This window comes from Ochotona curzoniae, unplaced genomic scaffold, assembly GCF_017591425.1.
Source record: "Ochotona curzoniae isolate NIBS_2020 unplaced genomic scaffold, NIBS_Ocur_1.0 contig_2699, whole genome shotgun sequence".
Lineage (NCBI taxonomy): Eukaryota > Metazoa > Chordata > Mammalia > Lagomorpha > Ochotonidae > Ochotona > Ochotona curzoniae.
This window is the reverse complement of record NW_024465561.1, coordinates 4,490,761-4,512,505: the sequence shown is the minus strand read 5'-3', so window position 1 is coordinate 4,512,505 and position 21,745 is coordinate 4,490,761. Positions and strand designations below refer to the sequence as shown.

General features: G+C 42.0%; 2 protein-coding genes across 4 annotated transcripts in view; one reads left to right on the top strand and one right to left on the bottom strand.

Annotated features, from left to right (window-relative positions):
- The window catches only part of LOC121153685 (zinc finger protein 420), a 363,018-nt gene that overhangs the window by 165,411 nt on the left and 175,862 nt on the right, over positions 1–21,745 (bottom strand). Inside the window, exons 8-9 of one of the 3 annotated variants that reach the window (XM_040976377.1) lie at positions 16,321–17,509; positions 1,318–1,322 (exon numbers count right to left, since the gene is read on the bottom strand). In XM_040976377.1, coding sequence (XP_040832311.1) covers positions 1,318–1,322; positions 16,321–17,509 — 1,194 coding nt within the window. Of the gene's footprint in view, positions 1–1,317; positions 1,323–9,121; positions 9,219–15,841; positions 17,743–21,745 lie in introns of those variants that run through there. The other 2 variants (XM_040976378.1, XM_040976381.1) reach the window with 2 other exon arrangements.
- The window catches only part of LOC121153688 (zinc finger protein 729-like), a 107,234-nt gene that overhangs the window by 51,032 nt on the left and 34,457 nt on the right, over positions 1–21,745 (top strand). The window lies entirely within an intron of this gene.

Here is a 21,745-nt window from a genome sequence, read left to right as displayed (position 1 = left end):
CATCTTGCCTGTGGTCCAGGTGATAGCTACCTTCTGATGATTGCCAGCCTAACTGGCTGGCCACTGTGAATGGGGTTGCGATCTGACAGCATTCCAAAGCGCCAGCACTGTGACTGTTGGTACTGTTCCTCAGAGGACCCAGGGAAGAACGTGCCTGCATTCCACTTCTCTGTGTCTATATCTGCCAGTGCAAAACGTCCACTGTATCTTGCAATCACCCTGTAAAACTGGAGCAGGATCCCCTTCCATTCCCCGAGTTCCAGGATTAGGGTATTGGTGTTTTTACAAGCACCAGCACCAGTCACACTCTGTCAGCAGGAAGTGGACAAGATCCCATCAGTGTTACACAGTTCTAAAGCTGCAGTTACTGTTGCCAATGGGACAAAGGGACAGGCCCTCCTGTGTTCCTCAGGAAGAACAAGGTTGCAGCCACCAGGAACACTAGTAAGACTGCCACCCAGTTCCCCGGGAACTGAAGACACATTCCCTACAAAGCCTGCATCCACTTCAAACTCATTTTTCTACCCACCCCCACCACCACCACCAAAAGCTGCAGATTAGGCGACTGTGACACTTGCAGGCCCTGATGAAAGCTAAGGAAACCCCTGAGGGTACGGGGTTTTGCTCATAGAGAAGTCAAGTCAAAGAATGGTCCAAGTGCTACTCTGCACTCCATCTAAACAATCTTCTAACAAAATCTACTCCATGGAGAGGAAGGGCCTGGCAAATCAGGCCTAGGAACCTAGGAAGGAAACACACTGCAACAAAATAACACAGATGGTTTAAAGAGATGAGGAAAAAGAGCAGATGAGATGAGCCAAAAGGATGTTGAGAGTGTCAACAGCAGGAGAGAGCACCTGAGGAGAATGTTTATTCTGGAAGACAAAATGGAAGAGAAGACTTCTGAAATAATGCAGTCAGAAGTGGACAGTGATTCAGCAGAAGATTAATAAGCAAACACTGGATTTGTACAACACTTTAGACCCCTGGATCTAACAGGCATACCAATCCCACTCATCAGCAACAAAATATACAAGCAACAAAGTGTACACACAGGACATTCTCTGGAGAGATCACATGTTAGGCCACCAAAAACAAGTATTAATAAATTTAAGATGGAAACCATGACAACAGTTCCAATCATATCTAGTATGAAACTAGAAACAGAATATCATGAAACCCATAAACTTGCACATGAAAATTTAAAACAATATACTTTCAAAAAACCAACTGACCAGCGAAGAAATAGGGAAATTTAAAAATAGCTTGAAATAAAATACTAGTCACCAAGATTATAGCAGTATATGCCTAAATCACTTCTCCTTAAGGAACTAGGAAAAGAAGAATCTAAACACAAAGTCAGCAGAAAGAAGGAAGATAAGGACCTAAGAAAAAAAAGATTAGAAAAATAATACAAAAAAAAAAATTTGACAAAACAGCTGGTTCGTTTCAAAGATAAAATTGACAGGCCTTTGGGTAGATTAAGAAAAAGATTCAAGTAAGTAAACTCAGAACGAAACGTTACAACTTATACTGCATAAATACAATCCTAAGAAACTACTATGACCAACTACACCCTAATGAACTGGATAAACAGAAGAAATGAATTCCTACATATGTAGGATAATGAAGGAAAAAAGAAAGCAGTACCAAATGAATCATAAAAAATAACAAAAAAATCAGGGAAAAAAAAAACAGGATTTTATAGTTTCAATACTGAATTCTTAAACAAACAAATTATCTATTTTTATTGGAAAGGCAGATATACAGAGAGGAGATACAGAGAGAAAGATCTTTTGGTTCACCCCTCAAGTGGCCACAATGGCTGGAGCTAAGCTGATCCAAAGCCAGGAGCTTCCTCCAGGTCTCCCATGCAGGTGCGGGGTCCCAAGGCTTTGGGCTGTCCCTGGCCACAAGCAGGGAACTGGATGGGAAGTACAGCAGCCGGGAGATGAACAACCCAGCATTTGGAAGGGGAAGGACTAGCCAACTGAGCCATCTCACTGGGCTCTTACTCCTGAATTCCACTAAAATTTCAAGACCGAATTACAATATCAATCCTCAAATTCTTCCAATAATCAAAGAGAAGGCACTACAGATACTTCAAACTTACAAGGCCAGCATTACCCTGGTACCAAGGTCAGGCAAAGACAATATAAAACATCCTTGATGTTGCACAAATCATCAACAAAAACACTAGCAAAGCAAATTCACCAACATAGGAAAAGGATTATGAATTAATATGATTTATACCTGAGTATAAGTGCAGTTCAATGTACACAAGTCTACAAATGAAATATATCATGAAGATTTCTCACAAGACTGTAATACAAATAGCCAACAAATAGGTGAAAAAATGTTTAATACTGCCCACCATTAGGGAAATACCACATATCACATATCACTTCTGATCTGTCAGAATAGCTTTCTCAAAAAGATGAAAAAGAGTGGGCTTGATGCTGTGGCCAAACACCTAAAGTCCTCGCCTTGAACGCCCTAGGATCCCATATGGGCGCCGGTTCTAATCCCGGCAGCTCCACTTCCCATCCAGCTCCCTGCTTGTGGCCTGGGCAAGCAGCTGAGGATGCCCCAAAGCCTTGGGACCCTGCACCCACGAAGAAGACCCGAAGAGGCTCCAGGCTCCTGGCTTCAGATCGGTGCAGCTCTGGCCGTTGCGGTCACTTGGGGAATGAATCACTGGATGGAAGATTTTCCTCTCTGTCTTTCCTCCTCTCTATATATATCTGACTTTATAAAAAATAAATAAATAAATAAAATCAATTTCTTAAAAAAAGATGAAAAAGAGTACATGTCAACAAGGATATGTAAAGGAGGGAACCTTTGTTCATTGTAGGTGTAAATTTGTACAGCCATTGAGGAAAACTGCAGAAGCACTTCAAAACACTAAAAATAGAATTACCCTATGATTTGCCAATCACACTTCTTGGTATTTACTTGAAAGATTTTGAAATATGTTTGCTGAAGAGATGTCTGCATTTCCCTGAAGCAACAGTCACATGTGCCAAGAGAGTGGCATCAACGTAAGGTCCCATGAACAGGTGGAGCAAGATGAGAAGGAAATTCTGTCACGTGTGGAGTTGGAGAACATCATTTTGAAATAAATCAGGCACAGAAGGGCAAATACCACGTGTCTGATTATGTGGACTCTAAGAGGATAGAAGTCGTGGAAGCAGAAAATAAAAGGTGAATGTGTGTGGGGGGGTTACGACCCAAAGGGACAAAATCTCAGGAGCACTCGGGTTTTTCCTTTTGACATTTGCTGCACAGCACAATAGTGTCACGAACCTGACAAAAATATCTGAGAATTAAATGCCAAATGTCCTCATTCCTACTTAGCTTGATTTAAATAATCCATATTATGTTCATGAAGCAAACAGTCCCCTACACAATACAGTTATAATCATCAACCCATCAACCTAGAATTTTTAAAAAATAAGCAAAAAGAATCTTAAATTTTAGTTTAGTAGCTATATTCTTAAAAATCAATATTTCTAAAGAATAATAATCATTTGTATACACTGGTCAACTGTATTTAATGGTCACTGCATCCTGAGACTTGATGCCTGATGGTACTACTGGCAAAACCATCCAAACCCTCAAAGACCTTGTGAGCACAATTCAGACCTTACACAAATGTTGTTGAATACAAAAAACTCTGGAAATTTGCCAAAGTATTTTCTGACATTAGATTCACACATATATTAAAAGTTAGACATGGAGCTCAGGAAAGCTAAGTCAATCTCAGGAACAAACACAGGTAAAATTTTAGTATTTACTTTTAGTTATTTGAAAGATGTATATGACAATCTCTCTCCAAATGACTACAGTGGCCATGGTTGAGCTAGGCTGAAGCCAGGAGCCTGGTACTCTTTCTGGGTCTCCCACACTGTCGGGTGACAGGCTCAGGCACTGGAGCCTTCTCCTGCTCCCCCTGTAGTATTCCCAGGCACGTCAGCCGGGAGCTGGATCTGTAGTAAAGCAGCCATGACTCAAACAAGCTTAGCCTCTTGACCACAATATTGGTCCCTTAAATTCTAAATAAAATTATAGCAATAAAGAAATTATCTGTGTATTTAAGGATTATCATGATCAAATGAAGTTTACTCTGCAAATGCAAGAATAGTTTTACATAATGAAATATGTTTTTCCTATGTGAATAATCTGAAGAATAACATACAGAGGATTATTTCAAGAAGTGCAAAAGAAAAATCTTTTTTTTTTTTCATTCATTTCAAAAGCCAAAGTTCAGAGAGGGAGACCGAGATCCTGCATCTGCCTGCTTATCGCCCAGATGGCAGCAATGGCCAGAGCAGGGCCAGATCAAAACCAGGAACCACGGACTTCACCCATCTCCCATTATGGGTGGCAGGATATGACCCACTTGGGCCATCCCCAAGGAGATGGATCGGACATAGAACAGATGGGCACAAACTGGCACCCAGATGGGATACCTGCATCAACTGCCATGCCACAACATTACCCCAGAAAAAAATATTTTAATTCTTTTAAGACCAATTGCTGAAAACTAAGATTTCAGATGTATATATGGCTGATGGTCAAGCTGCAGGTTTGAACACTTGCATCCCGTATCAGATTCCTAGAATTCAGTTCCTGGTTCTGGTTTCTGACTCTAGCTTCCCGCTTTTTAAAGATTTATTTTTATTATGTTTTTATTGGAAAGGTGGATATACAGAGAGGTCCCAGCCAGTGTGCTTTCCCAGCTTCTGGCTAATGTGCCTGGGAAACAGCGAGTGCTGCTCAAGTACTCAGTTCCTGCCGGCCATGCAGGGGACGCAGATGACCCAAAGGCTGCTTCCCGGCTTCAGCCTGGGCCTGCCCTTCACCAACTGGTGATAAACTAGCGGGTGAAAGATATTTCTGTCACTCATTCAAATAAATGAATAAAAATTTAAAAAACAATTTATTTTCAAATTCTGCTAAATGGCCTACCGAATATAGTTTTATAAAAAATAAATAGAAAAATATATATATAAATTGTACACACAAATATAATATTAATATAATATAAAATATTCCTACTCATAGTTCCCTAGAAACTGAAACTGCTGAATATAAATGCTTAAAATATACACAATATCAAATAAAAACCATAAGAAAGGAACAAGGTTTAAAATATCTGGGAAGAGGGGTGAATATCAAGTATCTAGAAATGAAGAAATGTCCAAAATTATATTAAAGTCATAAAGACAAAAACCTTAAAAAGCACTAGAGAGAAAATACAGATTACTTACAGAAGGACCAACAATAACCAGATGGCAGACTTCCCAAGAGCTAAATAGAAGCCAGAAGACTGTGGAATATCCTCAGGGTGCCGAGAAAAAAATGTCAGGATAGAAATTTATACCCAGCTAAATCACCAGGAAAGATGACAGTGAAACAGTTACACTGCAAAGTCAACAAAACATAAAATCTATAGCATTTACTGGGCCCGGCGGCGTGGCCTAGTGGCTTAAGTCCTCGCCTTGAACGCCCTAGGATCCCATATGGGCGCCGGTTCTAATCCCGGCAGCTCCACTTCCCTTCCAGCTCCCTGCCTGTGGCCCGGGAAAGCAGCAGAGGACAGCCCAAAGCCTTGGGATACTGCACCCGCGTGGGAGACCCGGAAGAGGCTCCTGGCTTCGGATCGGCATAGCATCGGCCATTGTGCTCACTTGGGGAGTAAATCATTAGACGGAAGATCTTCCTCTCTGTCTCTCCTCTCTGTATATCCACCTTTCCAATAAAAATAAAATAAATCTTTAAAAAAAAAAGAAATGTACCAATTTCATCAGCGCTTAGAGTTGCAGTTCAGATAGAACTTACTGCCCAAAGTACTAAGTCAAAAGCAGGCCACTTTAAGAAATTTATTCTAAAGATAAACCTCCACATACAAACCTACACTTATTTACTGCTACGTTATATAATGAAAAACACTGCAAAAATTAAATGCCTACCTACAGGAAAGTGGTTGAATATTTTATTACACACATATAATAAAATGTATAGTTATTTTTAAAAATTAGGAAAATCTCTACAGACTGCTAGAGACCTCCAGGATATAGCAAATGTGTAACAGAAGAAAAGAAGGCATAGAATTGAATATATATACCGAATGCTCTTTTAATTAAAATGGAGGAGTGGGCATAACAGGTTAAACCATCACACTGGACACCAGCATCCCATATTGAACTGCCAGTTCAAATCCCAACTACTCACTTCTGATCTAGCTTATTTTTTTAAAAAAGATTTATTTATTTTTATTACAAAGTCAGATTTACAGAGAGGAAGAGAGACAGAGAGGAAGATCTTCCTGACCTAGCTTCTTGCTAGTGAAATTAGGAGGCAGCAAATAATGGCCCGAGTATCTGAATTCCTGCTATGCACTTGGGAGGCCCAAAAGGTGTTCCTGGCTTCAGTCTTGCCAGCCTTGTATGTTGCAGGTATTTGGGGAGTGAACCCAATGAAAGATCTCTCTGTGTCATTCTCTTTAAAATGAAAGTAAACAGACAAAATACTGTGCTTTCATTAATCATCCTGATGGGTCATATTCTATTCTCTAAGAGGTACTAATGATAATTGTGTATTCATATGGTTAATAAAAAATACCTATACTGTTATTTTCAAATTCTTGATCCTTCTCCACCCAAAACAACAACAACAAAAACAACAAAAAAAGGGGTGGGGGAGAAAGAGGAGAAGGAATAAAGACTAGGATAAAAATAAACAGCAAGATGATGAGTTGAACCAACCCACTATCACACACAAAATAAATTTTCTAATATTACAAATAAAAACACATTGTCAAATTGAGTAAAAACAAAAAACTCAAGAAAAACATGTGCTTGAAATTTGAAAATACAAACAGGTTAATAGAATAGAAAATATAGACTTTGCTAATGCTGGTTACAAGAAAATCAGAATGGTCACATTAAATATCAGAGAAAGCCAATGTTCAGCACAAAGAGCAACAAGAATAAAGGCCATAAAGGGATAAGTTCACTATTATGACATAAAATCTAAAACATAAATATACCTAATTACAGGGCTGCAGAACACATGAAGCAGAAACTGAGAGAAACTATAAGGAAAATGAGATAAATCCAAAAATCAGTAAAGATGTTAACGACACTACCAATCTAGGAACCTTGCAGGTGCTTACAGAGTGCTCCACCCAGCAACAGCAGGACCCAGGACCCTCGCCTGCCCACAGGACACTAAGATGCAACAAATTCTAGATCGCAAAAGAATTCAAGAAACAAAAAGTGTTGTTTTTTTTTTTTTAACACAATGGAATTAAATTAGAAATAAGTAAAAGATCCTTGAGAGATACCCAAAATATTTGAAAATGAAATAATCTACTACAAAATAACTGACGAACTAATGGGAAAAATCTGAATGACATACAGAAAGGATTTTTAAAGAAGGCAGAACAAATGCAGCGAGACCGGCAAGCGACGACAGTGGAAGCAGGACAGCTCATTTTCCTTTTGTGTACATTTGGAAATCTCAATCAAAAGCCAAAAATACAACAAAGTAGTTGAAAGCTCTCATTTTTAAGTCCTTTAGTTTCCCTAAATTCAAACAATATTGGGAAGTATCAGTGACAACTACATTTTCCATGCTTTCAATCTACAAAAACAAAATCAAGCCCCCCCCCCAAAAAAAAATACACAAATTCTTTTGCCTCCATCATTTGAGAATGCTTGGGTAACACATTTTAAAAGAGAAAACAAAGATTCCTTTACTCTAAGAAAACACAAAGCCCTGCTGGGAAACAATTACTTATGGGGAATTCTGTGCTTGTATGCACACGGGCCATTCTCTGGAATCTGTTCTCAGAAAACAGGGATGAGCTACCAGAACAATCTGGGGCCACACTAAGAACACACACTCTTCTCTCCAGTATCTACCCCAATTTAACACAAAGGGAGTTAGACACAGACTAACACAGGTCACCCTTTGCGTCACAAAAGCCAGACTCCAGCTACCTTGGATTGAATGTATTTCTGGATTCAAAGCTCTCCATCAAGAGGAGCCTCCCTACAAGTTCTAGAGTGTGGCTGGCACCTTCAGGACTCCCGGGGGAAGTACTTCCTCCAGGGAAACCCCATTATATTCTCAAGTGGCCTTATCTTGAAAGTACTACCTAAAACATCTCAAGGACCAAGCTTATGGCTTGGAATTCACTCCTATTCTTCACCCAGAGGTTCAAATGTTATGTCTTCTTTTGCCACTTTTCCATATCCAATTCCCTTAGGGCGATAGGGTGAGAGATCAACAGGAAGCTGCGGCAAACTTACAACTACAATTTCAAAGACCTGAAGGAGGACACATCGACGAGGAAATATAGCCCCTTCATGAATGCGCAGCCACTTTGGTCAAAGAGAAGTCCGATCAGAGGAGCATAATGCCACATGGGAATCGGCAGAAATACTGAAATAAAATTTTACCCTGGTATGCCACTACACTTAGCAGAGGATCAGAGTATGAAACAAGAAAACCACATGACATTACACACAATCACATTTCCACAGCCACACGGGCAAAACCACACTAATCAGCAATATTGTGTTATCAAGACCATCTAACCCTAAAATCCATCATACATGCAAACACATCCAAGTACTTTGTCAGGGACACGTGCTAGTAAAAACACCCTTAGTAAAAAAAAAAAAGTACAGCAGTCTCATACAAACACGAAAACAGCACATAAAACCCCACAGTGACACGCAGAGCACACACGCCATCCATCACCCCGAGAGAGAAATACGTCAAGGAAACACTGTCACACACATCCCATTCACAGGCAAACCCCAGTCACACATAAGACACCACGCACACACCTAACCTCGAAGTGACACAACCAAACCCTGTCACGGCTGCGGTGTCGCACACTGCACCTCCACACACACACAACCACGCTGTCAGAGCGCCCGCAGCCTCCGACGCCCTCACACTCGCAGAGCCCACGTTCCCACAAACGGCCGTGGCACATGCCCGGTCCTCCACAGGGGCACCCATCCCAGGCAGGCGGTACCACACGCACCCGCCGCGTGACGCCCGCGACGCCCCCCGACTCGCCAACGCCGGACAGTCTCACCTCCCCAGAAGTGCAGTTCAGGACCCAGGATCCGACGCCCAGAATCCAAGCCCGGTTCGAGTTCGCCCGCCCCACCAGTGCCAATCTCCTCCACAGACGCAAAGCCCTCTCACGACGCCAGGGCGTCCACACGCAAAACCGGAAACGAAGCCGCGCTCCGTACCAGGCGGTTGTGGGAAATGTAGTCCGCGGCGTGTGGGCGGGATTGTACTCTAGAAGTCGCTTGGCAGCACTAGGTGGCAATTCCCGGCTCGTCGCTCAACCACCGCGCCGCGGGAGTTTCGGGCAGTGCCCGCCGGCGCTCTGTACTCAGACGCCAGGCGCTCCCTGTGAGCAGCCCACAAGGCATCGGTCCGTGGTTCCCAGTCGGCCAGGCCGGCGAGGAGCCGAGGCCAGAGCAGCTTGGGCACTGTGTCCGCCTGGCTGGGCCCTTGTGGGGGCAGACGCCGGCGGATGGCGGACTGTGGGTTTCCTCTGGTGTATGGATCTGTTTCTGCCTGCATGTGAGCTTCCAGGTGCTGCACTCGAAGCTGAGCGGTCTTGGGATTTTGTAATGTTGTGAAATTGAAAGTGAAAGACCTCCGCTTTGTGGTTTATTTACAAGGGATCTGTGGATTTCTGGTTTTGTGTCCATAGCGGAATAGCTAGTGATGCTTTTGTGTTGTATAAACTGGCATTTCTTTATATTTTTAATTTTATATGTCATGATAGTTTCATAGGCCCAGGAATTTCCGCTTCGACCTTTCCTGTTGCCCCTTGCCCCGATCGATTTCCCCTACATTTTTACAATAGTATTATAACAGGATGCAGCCATTGATGGCTCACACCCGCGTGTCAGATTGGCAGTGGACAAAGCACAGAAACGGAGTTTCCCTCCGCACCCCGCCCTTCCTACCTCCCGCCATTCAAGTTAACTAAACGTGCAAAAAGCACACTCTGCCCCGGCTGCCTTCTGCACCATTCAGAACAATTGACAGCACAAAAATGACACTGGAGGCTCTGCACATCTGGCCCCTCCTGCTTCCTAGTGTGCTAGATTAGGGTAACTATAGCAAAATGTTGGGCTCTGGTAACTCCCTGCCTGCCTCAAACTTTCTACTGCAAGGCTCTCAATCTGATTGGAGGATGAGAGCTTAAAAGCCCCTGACTTTCCCTCTCAGTGCAGTGGACTCCTCCTAACATCCCACACTTGGGTCCAGTGCGATCTCTCTGGCACTCTGCAACAGCACAGTCCTTCAACAACAGTCCTAAGTCACCAAGTGAGCTTGTACGTAACCGTGGCTATCAGTGGAAAAGTGATGCTCAAGCGATTTCTTCTTTGTTTAGTTGATGATTTGGAAAAGGTAATCAGTATACCTGACAAGTGCCGTGGAATCTTTTTTTTTTTTTTAATGTCTATCTTAGGGGGACCAGTGCAAAACCAAGCTCTGTGTGTGTTGGAGGGGGAGGGAGGTGTTTCCTTTTTAGAAAGATGATTTCAAAGACCAGCCTTTTTTTTTTCTCTGCCACAGTATCACAAAAGTGAACATCCTTTATTTTCTATTAGAAAAAACATTACAGGACCCAATATCATAGCCTAATGGCTCAAGTCCTCACCTTGCGTGATACCATATGGGTGCCAGTTCATATCCTGGCTGCTCCACTTCCCATCCAGCTCCCTGCTTGTGGTCCAGGAAAGCAGTCAAAAAATTTTTGACACGGAGTTTCAAGAGGAAGAAAGCACTTGTTTTCATATCTCAGAAAACCATCAAACATGTCAGGAACCACAAACTCTCAGATGAAACAGTCTTCTTTTTCTAGGGACTCCAGTGTAAAAACAGGCCATTAACTTAGAAAGGGACAAAGTTTTGAGACAGCAGACCTTTCTTCGGCTCCAACTGACCTGTCAGAAACAAATGTCCTGCATTCACACCGTGGGCAGGTGAGCGGCTGGAGCAGTGGAGCCGGCTGCCCACCTGATGGGCCGCCTGGACATACCGCAGTCCACCCCCTTCTCAAGTCCAATGTTTAAGCCGGTTTCTGCCTCAAACCGTCTTACTCTGTGAGCAAGTCCGTCGCTTGGAAGCTTCTGAGTGGGACTCACCTATCTTTTTACATCATACAGTGTGGCTTCCAGAAAGCTCCCAGCGGTGATGACAATGAGTGGGGCTCAGTCTGCCTAGCCTCAGCCTTCTGGAAACGCCCACTAGCCAATGACTGCACAGAAGGCAATGACGTCACAACCGCAGGCCTCTGTGAAACGTCATCCAGGGCCTGAGGCTTCCCTCAGAGCCTGGCGAATCTCCTTGGCCACAGGAAGCCTCTTGGGAGTTCCTGCTGTGTGGGGCACTCCTGGTGGAAAAGGTCCCAAGCGGGTGGCAGTGGGGTGTGCAGGTGGTTAAGGGAGGGCTGGTTCCATCATGGGGATTTCTGGGGTGGCCCTGGAGCCCGGATGTGTAGGGAGGGTCCACAGCCCAAAGTGGGGGCCTGAGGGGGGGTGAGAAAGCAGAGTTTAGGAGGCTGAAGGGGAGGAGGACGAGGGCCTGGGGAAGAGGCCCATTACTCCTCCCCTTGAGTGCTGCTAAGAGCGTGTTTGCTTCTGTTCAAGCACTGTGTGGTTGTGCTTCTCTGTCAATCTAATCCAAACAGACTCATGAAGCCCAAGACTGACTTGAGAAGAGCAGTGCGTTGCTTGCTGTACCGAGTACTGAAGAGATGAGGCAAAGGAAGGATTCTGAAGGTAGAAATGAGAATTACATAAAATATGTTTAAAGTCTAGCCACGTTAATTAATAACCATGGTGAGTGACCATGGTGACATTAGTCAAAGGTGGCCCAGGCAGTTCCTGGGCAGTTAGTTGTTGCAGAAGTACTTTTTGGAAGGTTGTTTTTTCAATCTGGTCATGTGATTATGGTGGTCTCTTGACATCTGCTATCAGGCAGTTAAGTAGAAGAACCTTTTCTGCATAACTTCCTGACTTTTAAAAATACAATTGAAGAGATTTATTTATTTTTATTACAAAGTCAGATATATACAGAGAGGAGAGACCGTGAGAAACATCTTCCATCTGATGATTCACTCCCCAAGTGAGCGCAACGGCTGGTGCTGTGCCAATCCAGAGCCAAAATATATGGTAAGGTAGGCACAGACTGGTTTTTATGCTAACAACTTTAACATTCCCTTCATAATTTTTATGATTTTCTAAAATAAATGTTGAAATTTAAAAAAAAAAAAACCAAGTAGACAACTTATTAGAGAAAACCTTTGTAATACATTCATAAATTGTTAATGTAGTCATAAGACCCCACACTGCCCTGTCATATAAAGATAGCCACCAAGTCACTTAGTTTGGCCTGGTTTTGAACTCTATATAAATATAAATCATATAGTATGTAACCTTGGTATGACCTCTTTTGGCAAAAATTTCTTTTTTGAAATTAATCAATGTCATACTTGCAGCTTATGTATCAGTGTTGTTAACGGACGTTTGTTTCAGCCTCAGTCTATTCAGAATAGTGCTACATGAAAGTTCCTGCGTCTGTCTTTTACTCTACATGTACATATCTTGCTTGCATATATACTCAAGACAGCAAGTGCTGCATCATAGGTAAAACACATATTTAGCTTTAGAAGGAATCAGATCTTCAGAATTGAGTCAAAAGGGACATACAATGTTAATACGTAAGGAAAATAAGACAAAAACTGCCATATTGAGAAAGACTGCACCTCTTCCCCAGTCAGATCCCTTGAGAGCCTTTTCTGGTATTCAAAACAATTTTTCACAGGAAAGGAGAACAAAAAGTAAAAATAGAAAGTGCTATTATATTTTATAATTTGAGAACTGAGTCATTTTTCTAAATTTCTAAAAAGTCATTCAGTTGGGGCCTGGCGCAGTGGCCCAGTGCCATAATCCTTGCCTTGCATGCACTGATGAGCATCGGTTCTAATCCCGGCAGCTCCTCTTCCCATCTAGCTCCCTGCTTGTGGCCTGGGAGGATATTCTGGGGCCTTGGGACCATACACCCATGTGGGAGACCCAGAAGGTCCTGGCTCCTAATCAGGTCAGCTTTGGCTATTGTGGCCACTTGGGGAGTGACCCAGCAGATGGAAGATCTTTCTGTAAATCTGCCTTTCCAATAAAAATAAAATAAATCTTTTAAAAATTTAGGGGGCACTTTTCTGATTGCCTGCAACTCTCACTAGTGAGCATGACAACCAGGGCTGGGGGCGGGCTTGGCTAGACAGGCAGGGGACCCATCAGCATGAGCGCGGCCTGATAGAGGGATCAGTTTGGCTGAGCTAGGCTCCAGTGCTCATTGATGTGAACAAGATTTGAATAGGATGTAGGACAGAGTGCACCAGTCTGCTGCACTTACTGGCATGCATAGGAACCAGGACTGGGGGCAGGCCTAGTGGGGGCTATTAGGAGTTACTCCAACTAGCCTGCAGTTCCTTCTGGTGAATGTGAGGGCAGAGAATTTGGTGGGCTGGGTTGTGCTGTGCCACATCTATTGGCTTGCGTATGAGGCGGGGCTGGTGACAGAATTGACCAGGTGACTGCAACAACCAGTATATGTGTAGGCTGATGTATGATGGACTGAGCCAGACCCCAAACTGGCTGACACACACAGGAATCAGGTTGGGGTCTGAAGCCTGCAGAGTATGTTTAGTACCACAGAGGGCAGAACAAATTGGACAACTCTCCTGGCTAAGTATCTAAGTGAATTGAGACTCAAGGTGAATTATGTCAGCCAATGGACCTTGGAAAGATTTCCTAACCTTGGAGCAACTAAATCAACAACATCTCAGAACTATCAAAACCACTTAAGCGGTATCCTCAGAACATAGTCCACATCAGGAACCCTAGGATGACATTGGGTGGCTGTCCCCCATTCCTGGGTACTAATGTCGTTGGGTTGCTGGGAGCAGCCCTCTCCTCTTTTCTCTATATTTCCCTCAGATACCACAAGAAAATTATTTGAGGCAGCTATCTCATCCATTCTCCCATTCCTTGACCCTCCTCATCCTAATTGGTGGTCCACATGGGCATGTGTACCTCTCAACTCTAAACATCATTTAAACATCTATTATTACAAATAAAATAGGACCCAGCGTGGTAGTCTAGTGGTTAAAGCCGTCGCCTTTCATGCACCAGGATCCCATATGGGCACTGGTACATATCCTGGCTGCTCCACTACCCTTTCCAGCTCCCTGATTGTGGCTTGAGAAAGTAGTAGAGGAAGGCCCAAAGCCTTGGGACTCTGCACTGGGTGGGAGACCCGGAAGAAGCTCTTAGCTTCTGGCTTTGAATGGGCTCAGCTTCAGTCATTGCAGCTATTTGGGGAATGAACCAGTAGATGAATGATCTTTCTGTCTCTCCTTCTCTCTGTAAGTCTGAGTTTTCAATTAAAAAATACATCTTCAAAAGAAAAAGTAAAAATAAATTTTAAAAAGGGAAACTGCTTTGGTTCAATAATTGTGACATACATACATTAATGTAGTGTTAATAAAGGAAGCTGGGTGTGGTTTGTACATTATGGGAGATCTATCATAGTAATACAAGATGTTTACATTAGGGGAAGCTGAATGTGGGCTCTTTGGAAACTATTACTTCAGAAAACTAGTCTGAAACAAAAAATTTAAAAGTAGTTTTTATTTTATTTGATGCAGATCTGTAGTGATCCAAATCATGGAAGGGCTATCATGGTTTCATTTTTCACTTCTATCCTGGTACTATTATGGTGTATTTAAATTCTCACAATTTATAGTCTTGTATTTTTGTTTAGGATGGACAATCTTATTCAAAATTTCCTACATTCTTTATAAGACTGTCTTTCTCCATTTGCTGATAAGCAGGTACTTATCATGGTTAAGTTTTTCCATAAATAAGAACCTGAAGAAAATAATAATTCTGATGGCTAATATTAATGAGGAAAGTTACAGAATCCATACAAGTACCCTAATTGTGCTCATATTACCATATGTGTATCATATATGTGTATAAATGATCTGGGAAGAGTCAACTTGTTCACATAGTAGAGAAACTGAGGTCAGCATGTTGGTCAAAAAGAAGCACAGCTGAATCTACAATGTATAAACCTGCAAGTAACAGAACCCCACATTATCTCTGAATTGAAGGATAAACAAGGTGCACACATACAAAAGGTATCAGTAGGACTATTTATAATGGCAAAATGTCTAGCATTTGACAAAACAAAGGTTTGAAAAAGACAGGTGTATAATCTAAAGCCAATAAAATATTGACAGTGTATTGTACAGAAAAAGATATTAAAGCCTGGTTATAGTAATATCATAATTACACTTTCTTTCCAACATGAGATAAGTCATAAAGGGTTTGCTCCAAGTTTGACAGTGACTATCCATGATTGCCAAGACTAATGTAAGCATATCTATTTTTATGTTTTTAATCTACATTTTATGGATGGGAAGTTGTTTTGTAAAATGAAGAATATATTTATAAAAGAAAAATAAAACAATCTTTCAAAACAAAAGGTATAGACCCATCAGATAATGAAAGATACTTCAAAGCAACAGCTATCTACCATAAACAGGGCAACACAGTAACCAAATGGGTGCAATTTCAAAACTATTGAACTGCTACTCAAGCGTCATGAACAAAAATATAACTTACCATCAAATAGCCAAAGAAAACATGAAAGTAGATAGTTATTGAACAGTGAATGGTGTTCGGATGAGGACTGGGGATAGGAAATAACAGATTTTCAATAGTTAAATTTATTTCAAAATGGATCAGTAATTTTGTATAATACATACACAAAAAATTTAAAAATAAAAGTAGAAAAACTAACAAAATTAGCTTTCAATGCTTAAAGGAAAAATACAGTTAACATGTTTTTAAGAATGTTTAGTGTTTATAAGTAAGACTATTTTGAAAATAATAACAAAGGAGTGTAGATAATGATCTTCAAAGACTTTAGTTGGAGTGATTCTTTTCCTGTACAACTTTCTTAGCCTGATTAACACATGAAAAATAAGTACAGCATTTGCCCCTGAACTACATTTGAAGAGACTGTCATTGGTGTGATTCTTCTGTCATGTGTTGAAAGTCCTTTCTTAATCACCTAATTTCAGTTCATAAGTTTCAAATTCACGGAACAATGAGCTTTCTTATGTTGCTGAAATTTCTGAACATCTCTGAAAAGTCTTTCCATATTCCTTGCATTCATAAAGTTCCTCACCAGTGTGAACTGTCCGGTGTTGAGTAAGGCTCCAGATACCATGAAAAGCCTTCCCACATTCCTTACATTCATAAGATTTCTCACTAGTATGTATTCTCTGGTGCCTGTTAAGAGCTGAGCCACTATTAAAAGACTTTCCACATTGTTTACATTCATAGGGTTTTTCACCTGTATGAGTTAGCTGATGTTGGATAAGTTTTGAGCCACTACCAAAAGTCTTCCCACATTCCTTACATTCATAGGGTTTCACTCCAGTATGAATTCTCTGATGTTGTATAAGATCTGAACTACCACCAAAGGTCTTGCCACATTCCTTGCATTCATAAGGCTTTTCCCCAGTGTGCATTCTTTGGTGCTGAATGAGTTTTGAACCACTTCTAAAGGCTTTCTCACACTCCTTACACTCATAGGGTTTCTCACCAGTGTGAATTCTCTGATGCTGAGTGAGGTCTGAGCCACTATTAAAAGCCTTCCCACATTCCTTACACATGTAAGGTTTCTCACCAGTGTGAATTCTTTGATGACGAGTCAGGGCTGATCCAAAACTAAAGGTCTTCCCACATTCATTACATATATATGGTTTTTCTCCGGTATGAATTCTCTGATGCCGAGTGAGAGCTGAACCACTACTAAATGCCATGCCGCATGATTTACATACATAAGGTTTCTCACCAGTATGAATCCTCCGATGCTGAGTAAGGTTGGAACCACTGCCAAAAGCTTTCCCACAATCTTTGCATTCATAAGGTTTCTCACCTGTGTGAATCCTTTGATGCCGGGTGAGGGCTGATTCAAAATTGAATGACTTCCCACACTCCTTACATTCATACGGCTTTTCACCACTGTGAATGATCTGATGTCGAATAAGGCCTGATCCAAAACTAAAGGCTTTCCCACAATCCTTACATTCATAGGGTTTCTCACCAGTATGAATTCTTTGATGATGGGTAAGGTTGGAGCCACTACCAAAGGCTTTGCCACACTCCTTACATGCATAAGGCTTCTCACCAGTGTGAATTCGCTGATGGTAAGCAAGGTTTGCACCACTACCAAAAGCCTTGCCACATTCTTTACACTTATAAGGTTTCTCACCAGTATGAATTCGCTGATGTCGAATAAGGACTGACACAAAACTAAAATCCTTCCCACATTCTTTACATTCAAGGAGTTTCTCTTCACTATGATCGGTCTGATGCTGGGTCCTGAAAGTGGACATGTCTTCAGTAAGTATCATTTGACTGAAATGTCCTTCCTGAGGTATCTCTTTTCTCTCAAACTGGCTTTTACATTCCCAATCGCCTCTGAAACTTGAACACTCAATGTTGTGTTTTGTAAGTCTTTCCATTATCTCCCTCCAGGATGATTCCATAAATATCCTTTCTTTTCAGAAATAATTTCTTGTTCTCAACCTTGACTCATAGTCTGAAAGAAAATATAACAGCAAACATTCACTTTTTTTGTGTTCTGAAAGAAATGAAACTTTTATCGTAGATATGAAAGATGTGATTGAAATTAACTCTCATAAAAAGTGAGTGACTTATACAGGACTCAAATTTGATTGGGCAATTTGAGAAGCCGATAAGGATAACAGAACAAGAAAATGTCCCATTGTAAAAGGAGATATTTAGGAAAACAGATTAGGCCAATTATTCCTAAACAATGATTTAGATAAAATGTCTGTAGATTTTTTTATTTTTTTATTGGAAAGGCAGATATACAGAGAGGAGAGACAGAGAGGAAGATCTTCCGTCCCATGATTCACTCCCCAAGTGAGCACAACGGCTGATGTTATGCCGATTCGAAGCCAGGAGCCTCCTCCGGGTCTCCCACACAGGTGCAGGGTCCCAAAGCTTTGGGCCGTCCTCGACTGCTTTCCCAGGCCACAAGCATGGAGCTGGAAGGGAAGCGGGGCTGCTGGGATTAGAACCGGCGCCCATATGGGATCCCGGGCGTGCAAGGCGAGGACCTCAACCACTGTGCCATCGCCCGTCTGAAGATTTAGAGAGCTTCATAGATATACAGATGTCTTTTTCCCACCTGATTTTTTTTTTAGAGGATGAATGCAGTTTCACATACACTTATGTGTTATCAGGATCACAATTTCATAAGTTTCACTGGAAAAATAAACAAATATACTCTAGAGGAAAAAAGCCAGGAAAGATGGTCAAATAACAGAATTTGCATATAACCTCCATGAGGCAGAAAGGTATGTAGCAGGTTTCATATGAGAAACTAATGTGTTGAGTATAGAATGAATAATGGGGAAAGGAATATTCTGCATTAAAAACAAAATTTGTTTATATCATTTGAATAAAAGCTAGATTTTCTTATAAAATCTGAATTAACCTCACAGGAAAGAAAAAAGGGTAGTAGAATAATTAACAATGTACCTTTAAATCCTAGAGAAGTGACGAGAATAAAGGGGTTACTTCAATATTATCAAAGATTGCAAGAATGAAAACAAATGAAGACACCGAATTTCAGCTCTGGTAATCAAAGAGTGATTCTGAAATCTCATATAAGATAACCTTGGACCCCATATGGGATCCCGGCACGTTGAAGGTGACGACTTTAGTCATGAGGCCACGCCGACGGGCCCTGGATTGTAATCTTAAGGTAGTGCATTTTCAAGGTCTGTGGGCATCGTAGCAGGTAACTAATCCTAAAAGGAAGTGAACACGGAACGCCCTCGTTTTACAGCCAGTTGGTCTGAAGCAGCAGGACGTTTACCGAGGACCAGCGGGCTCCTAACTGAGGTCTGACACTAGTTTGGTGCTGGACTGGGATTTGAATGCATCAGATGGGATTAAGATAGCATGCAATCTTCACAGACTGGAAAACAACATTAATAAAACAGCAGTGTTCCCCAATTTGCATCAAGACTTTAGTGGCCTTCAGAGAAATGACAAAGCCAACTGTCAAATTCATATGGGACTGGAATGAGTCCTCAAAAGCCAAAATAATATTGAAAAAGAAAAACCAGGTAAGCTCACTTTTCCCACCTCAAACTTATTAACACAAATCTAAGGTAATCAAAATAGTGAGATACTGTTTTAACAACAGAAATATACATCAATGAAATAGAACTAGGGCGGAGTCAGGGTAAGTCTGAGCAGTGGCACGGGTGTCTGGATCCCCAAGCCATGGGGGTACCCGTGTTGGCCCAGGCTTCCTGCATGGGATCCTAACTTCCCATCCACTGCTGCTAGGCACAGGGAGTGTCCTGGGCTCATGGGGGGGCAGAGCGCCAACTGGCGTCAGGCTTCATCTGCTGGCTGCCCAGTGGCAAGCCTGGGGGTCGTGGGGGTACAGAATTACTGCCTAGAGATCTCCATGGATAAGGCCATTGTATGTGTAGGTGAGGAATGAATCCTGAGGGACACCCAACGACAGAGCCACTGTACTTGCAGGTAAATGAGGGGACTGAGACCTGGTAGTTTGGAAGGGAGAGGCCTGAAGATCTCTCTGGGTCAGACTGATGCAGCAGCTCACATTCGAGTCCTGGGTTGGGCCTGTTAGCATGGAGCATGGCTGACTACCACACGCCAGTGCACATGCAAGCTATGGCTGTGGGCCTGTCTGGCAGTGAACACCTAGGCAAACGGAGACTCTAAGGTGGACTACGTCAGCCAGTGGAATCTGGAGAGATTTCATCATGATTGGAGTGGCAAGATTTGCAGCAATACAGAACTCAAAATCACTTCAGCAGTACCCTCGGAGCATGCCACACATCAAGGACCCTGGGGTGGCCGGGAGGCTGGGTGTAGTATCTCCTTTTGTCTCCCAATTTCCCCCCAGATACAGGAAGGAAAAAAGAGAATGTCAAAACAATGGTTTCACCCACTTTCTTCTAGCCCTTGACCATTTGTACCTTACTCAAATATGTAAAAATTATGAAAAAGAAAATTTATCCAACTAAAAAAAAAAACCTTGGGACCCTGCACCCGCGTGGGAGACCTGGAAAAGCTCTGGCTCTTGGATTCAGATTGGCTCAGCTCTGGCTGCTTTTCATGAACTCCAACAAGATGATTCTACAACTCAATATGCAACACTAAATGATCAAGACACTCCTTAAAAATAAACTGAAGAGATTTGCTTGATCAGATATGACTTATTATAAAACAAATAATTAATTGACTAAAGCACTGGCACAGCAATAGAAAAATAAAATATGGCACATAACAAAAAGCCATAAATATATTCATATGGGCCTGGAGGTGTTGCCTAGCGGCTAAAGTCCTCACCTTGAATGCGCCAGTATCCCATATGGGCACCGGTTCTAATCCCGGCAGATCCACTTCCCATCCAGCTCCCTGCTTGTGGCCTGGGAAAACAGTCAAGGACGGCCCAAAGCTTTTGGACCCTGCACCTGTGTGGGAGACCCAGGAGAAGATCCTGGATTTTGGCTTCGAATCGGCATAACATCAGCCGTTGTGCTCACTTGGGGAGTGAATAATCGGACGAAAGACCTTCCTCTCTGTCTCTCCTCCTCTCTGTATATCTGATTTTCCAATAAATAAATAAATCTTTAAAAAAAAAAGAAATATGAATTAGGACATCTGGTTGGGATCCAGATGAAACTGACAAAGAAGACACTTGGAATTCTCTTACCAGGAATAACTGGCAGTGTGGTATTTAACAGACTAATTTCTGAGTGAAAACCCTAACATCACCAGGACTAGCATCTTCAAAGGGGGTGATCATCCCCCCCAACCCATTAGAATCCTTCTGTAGCCACTAGATTTATGCAGATCCAATCTCAGCATGATACAGGGGGCACGCATACTGTGTGACCCATGAAGATAAAACTTCCTTACTGTATTAATTTGTTAGCTCTGTAATAACATATATACAGGTAGGCTTATACAGGCTTATACAATGGACATTTGTCCGCTCAAGATCCTAAATATCCACAGATCTGGTTTCTTCTGGGGCCTCCTTCCTTGGTTGGCAGATGGTCACCTGTTGTTGCCTGCATGTGAGCAACCTTGATATTTTTTCATGTGTCCAAATTTTTCTTTTTCTTTTAAAGACCCTAGGACTTGAGCCATACTCTATTGCTTTCCCAGGCCACACACAAGGAGATAGATTAAGTACAGCAGCCGGCACTTGAACCGGTGCTAACATGGATAGCTGGTGTTGCAGGTGGAGGACTAACTTGTTGAACCACTGCGCCAGCACCCTAATTTTTTTTTTTTCTTGTAAGAATATTAGTCAGATTGGGTCAGAGCTCATTTAAATATGCTCACTTTACATTAACCATCCCTTCAAAGGCCTTATTTCCAAAGACAGTCACATTCTAAAGTGCTGAGGTTGATGTTCTTCAACACACAAATTTCAAAGTACACAATTTAGACCCTGACACTAACCAAACAAGGAACAAAATGTCACTGCTGTAGCTGTACTTTTTGTATTATTGTAACAA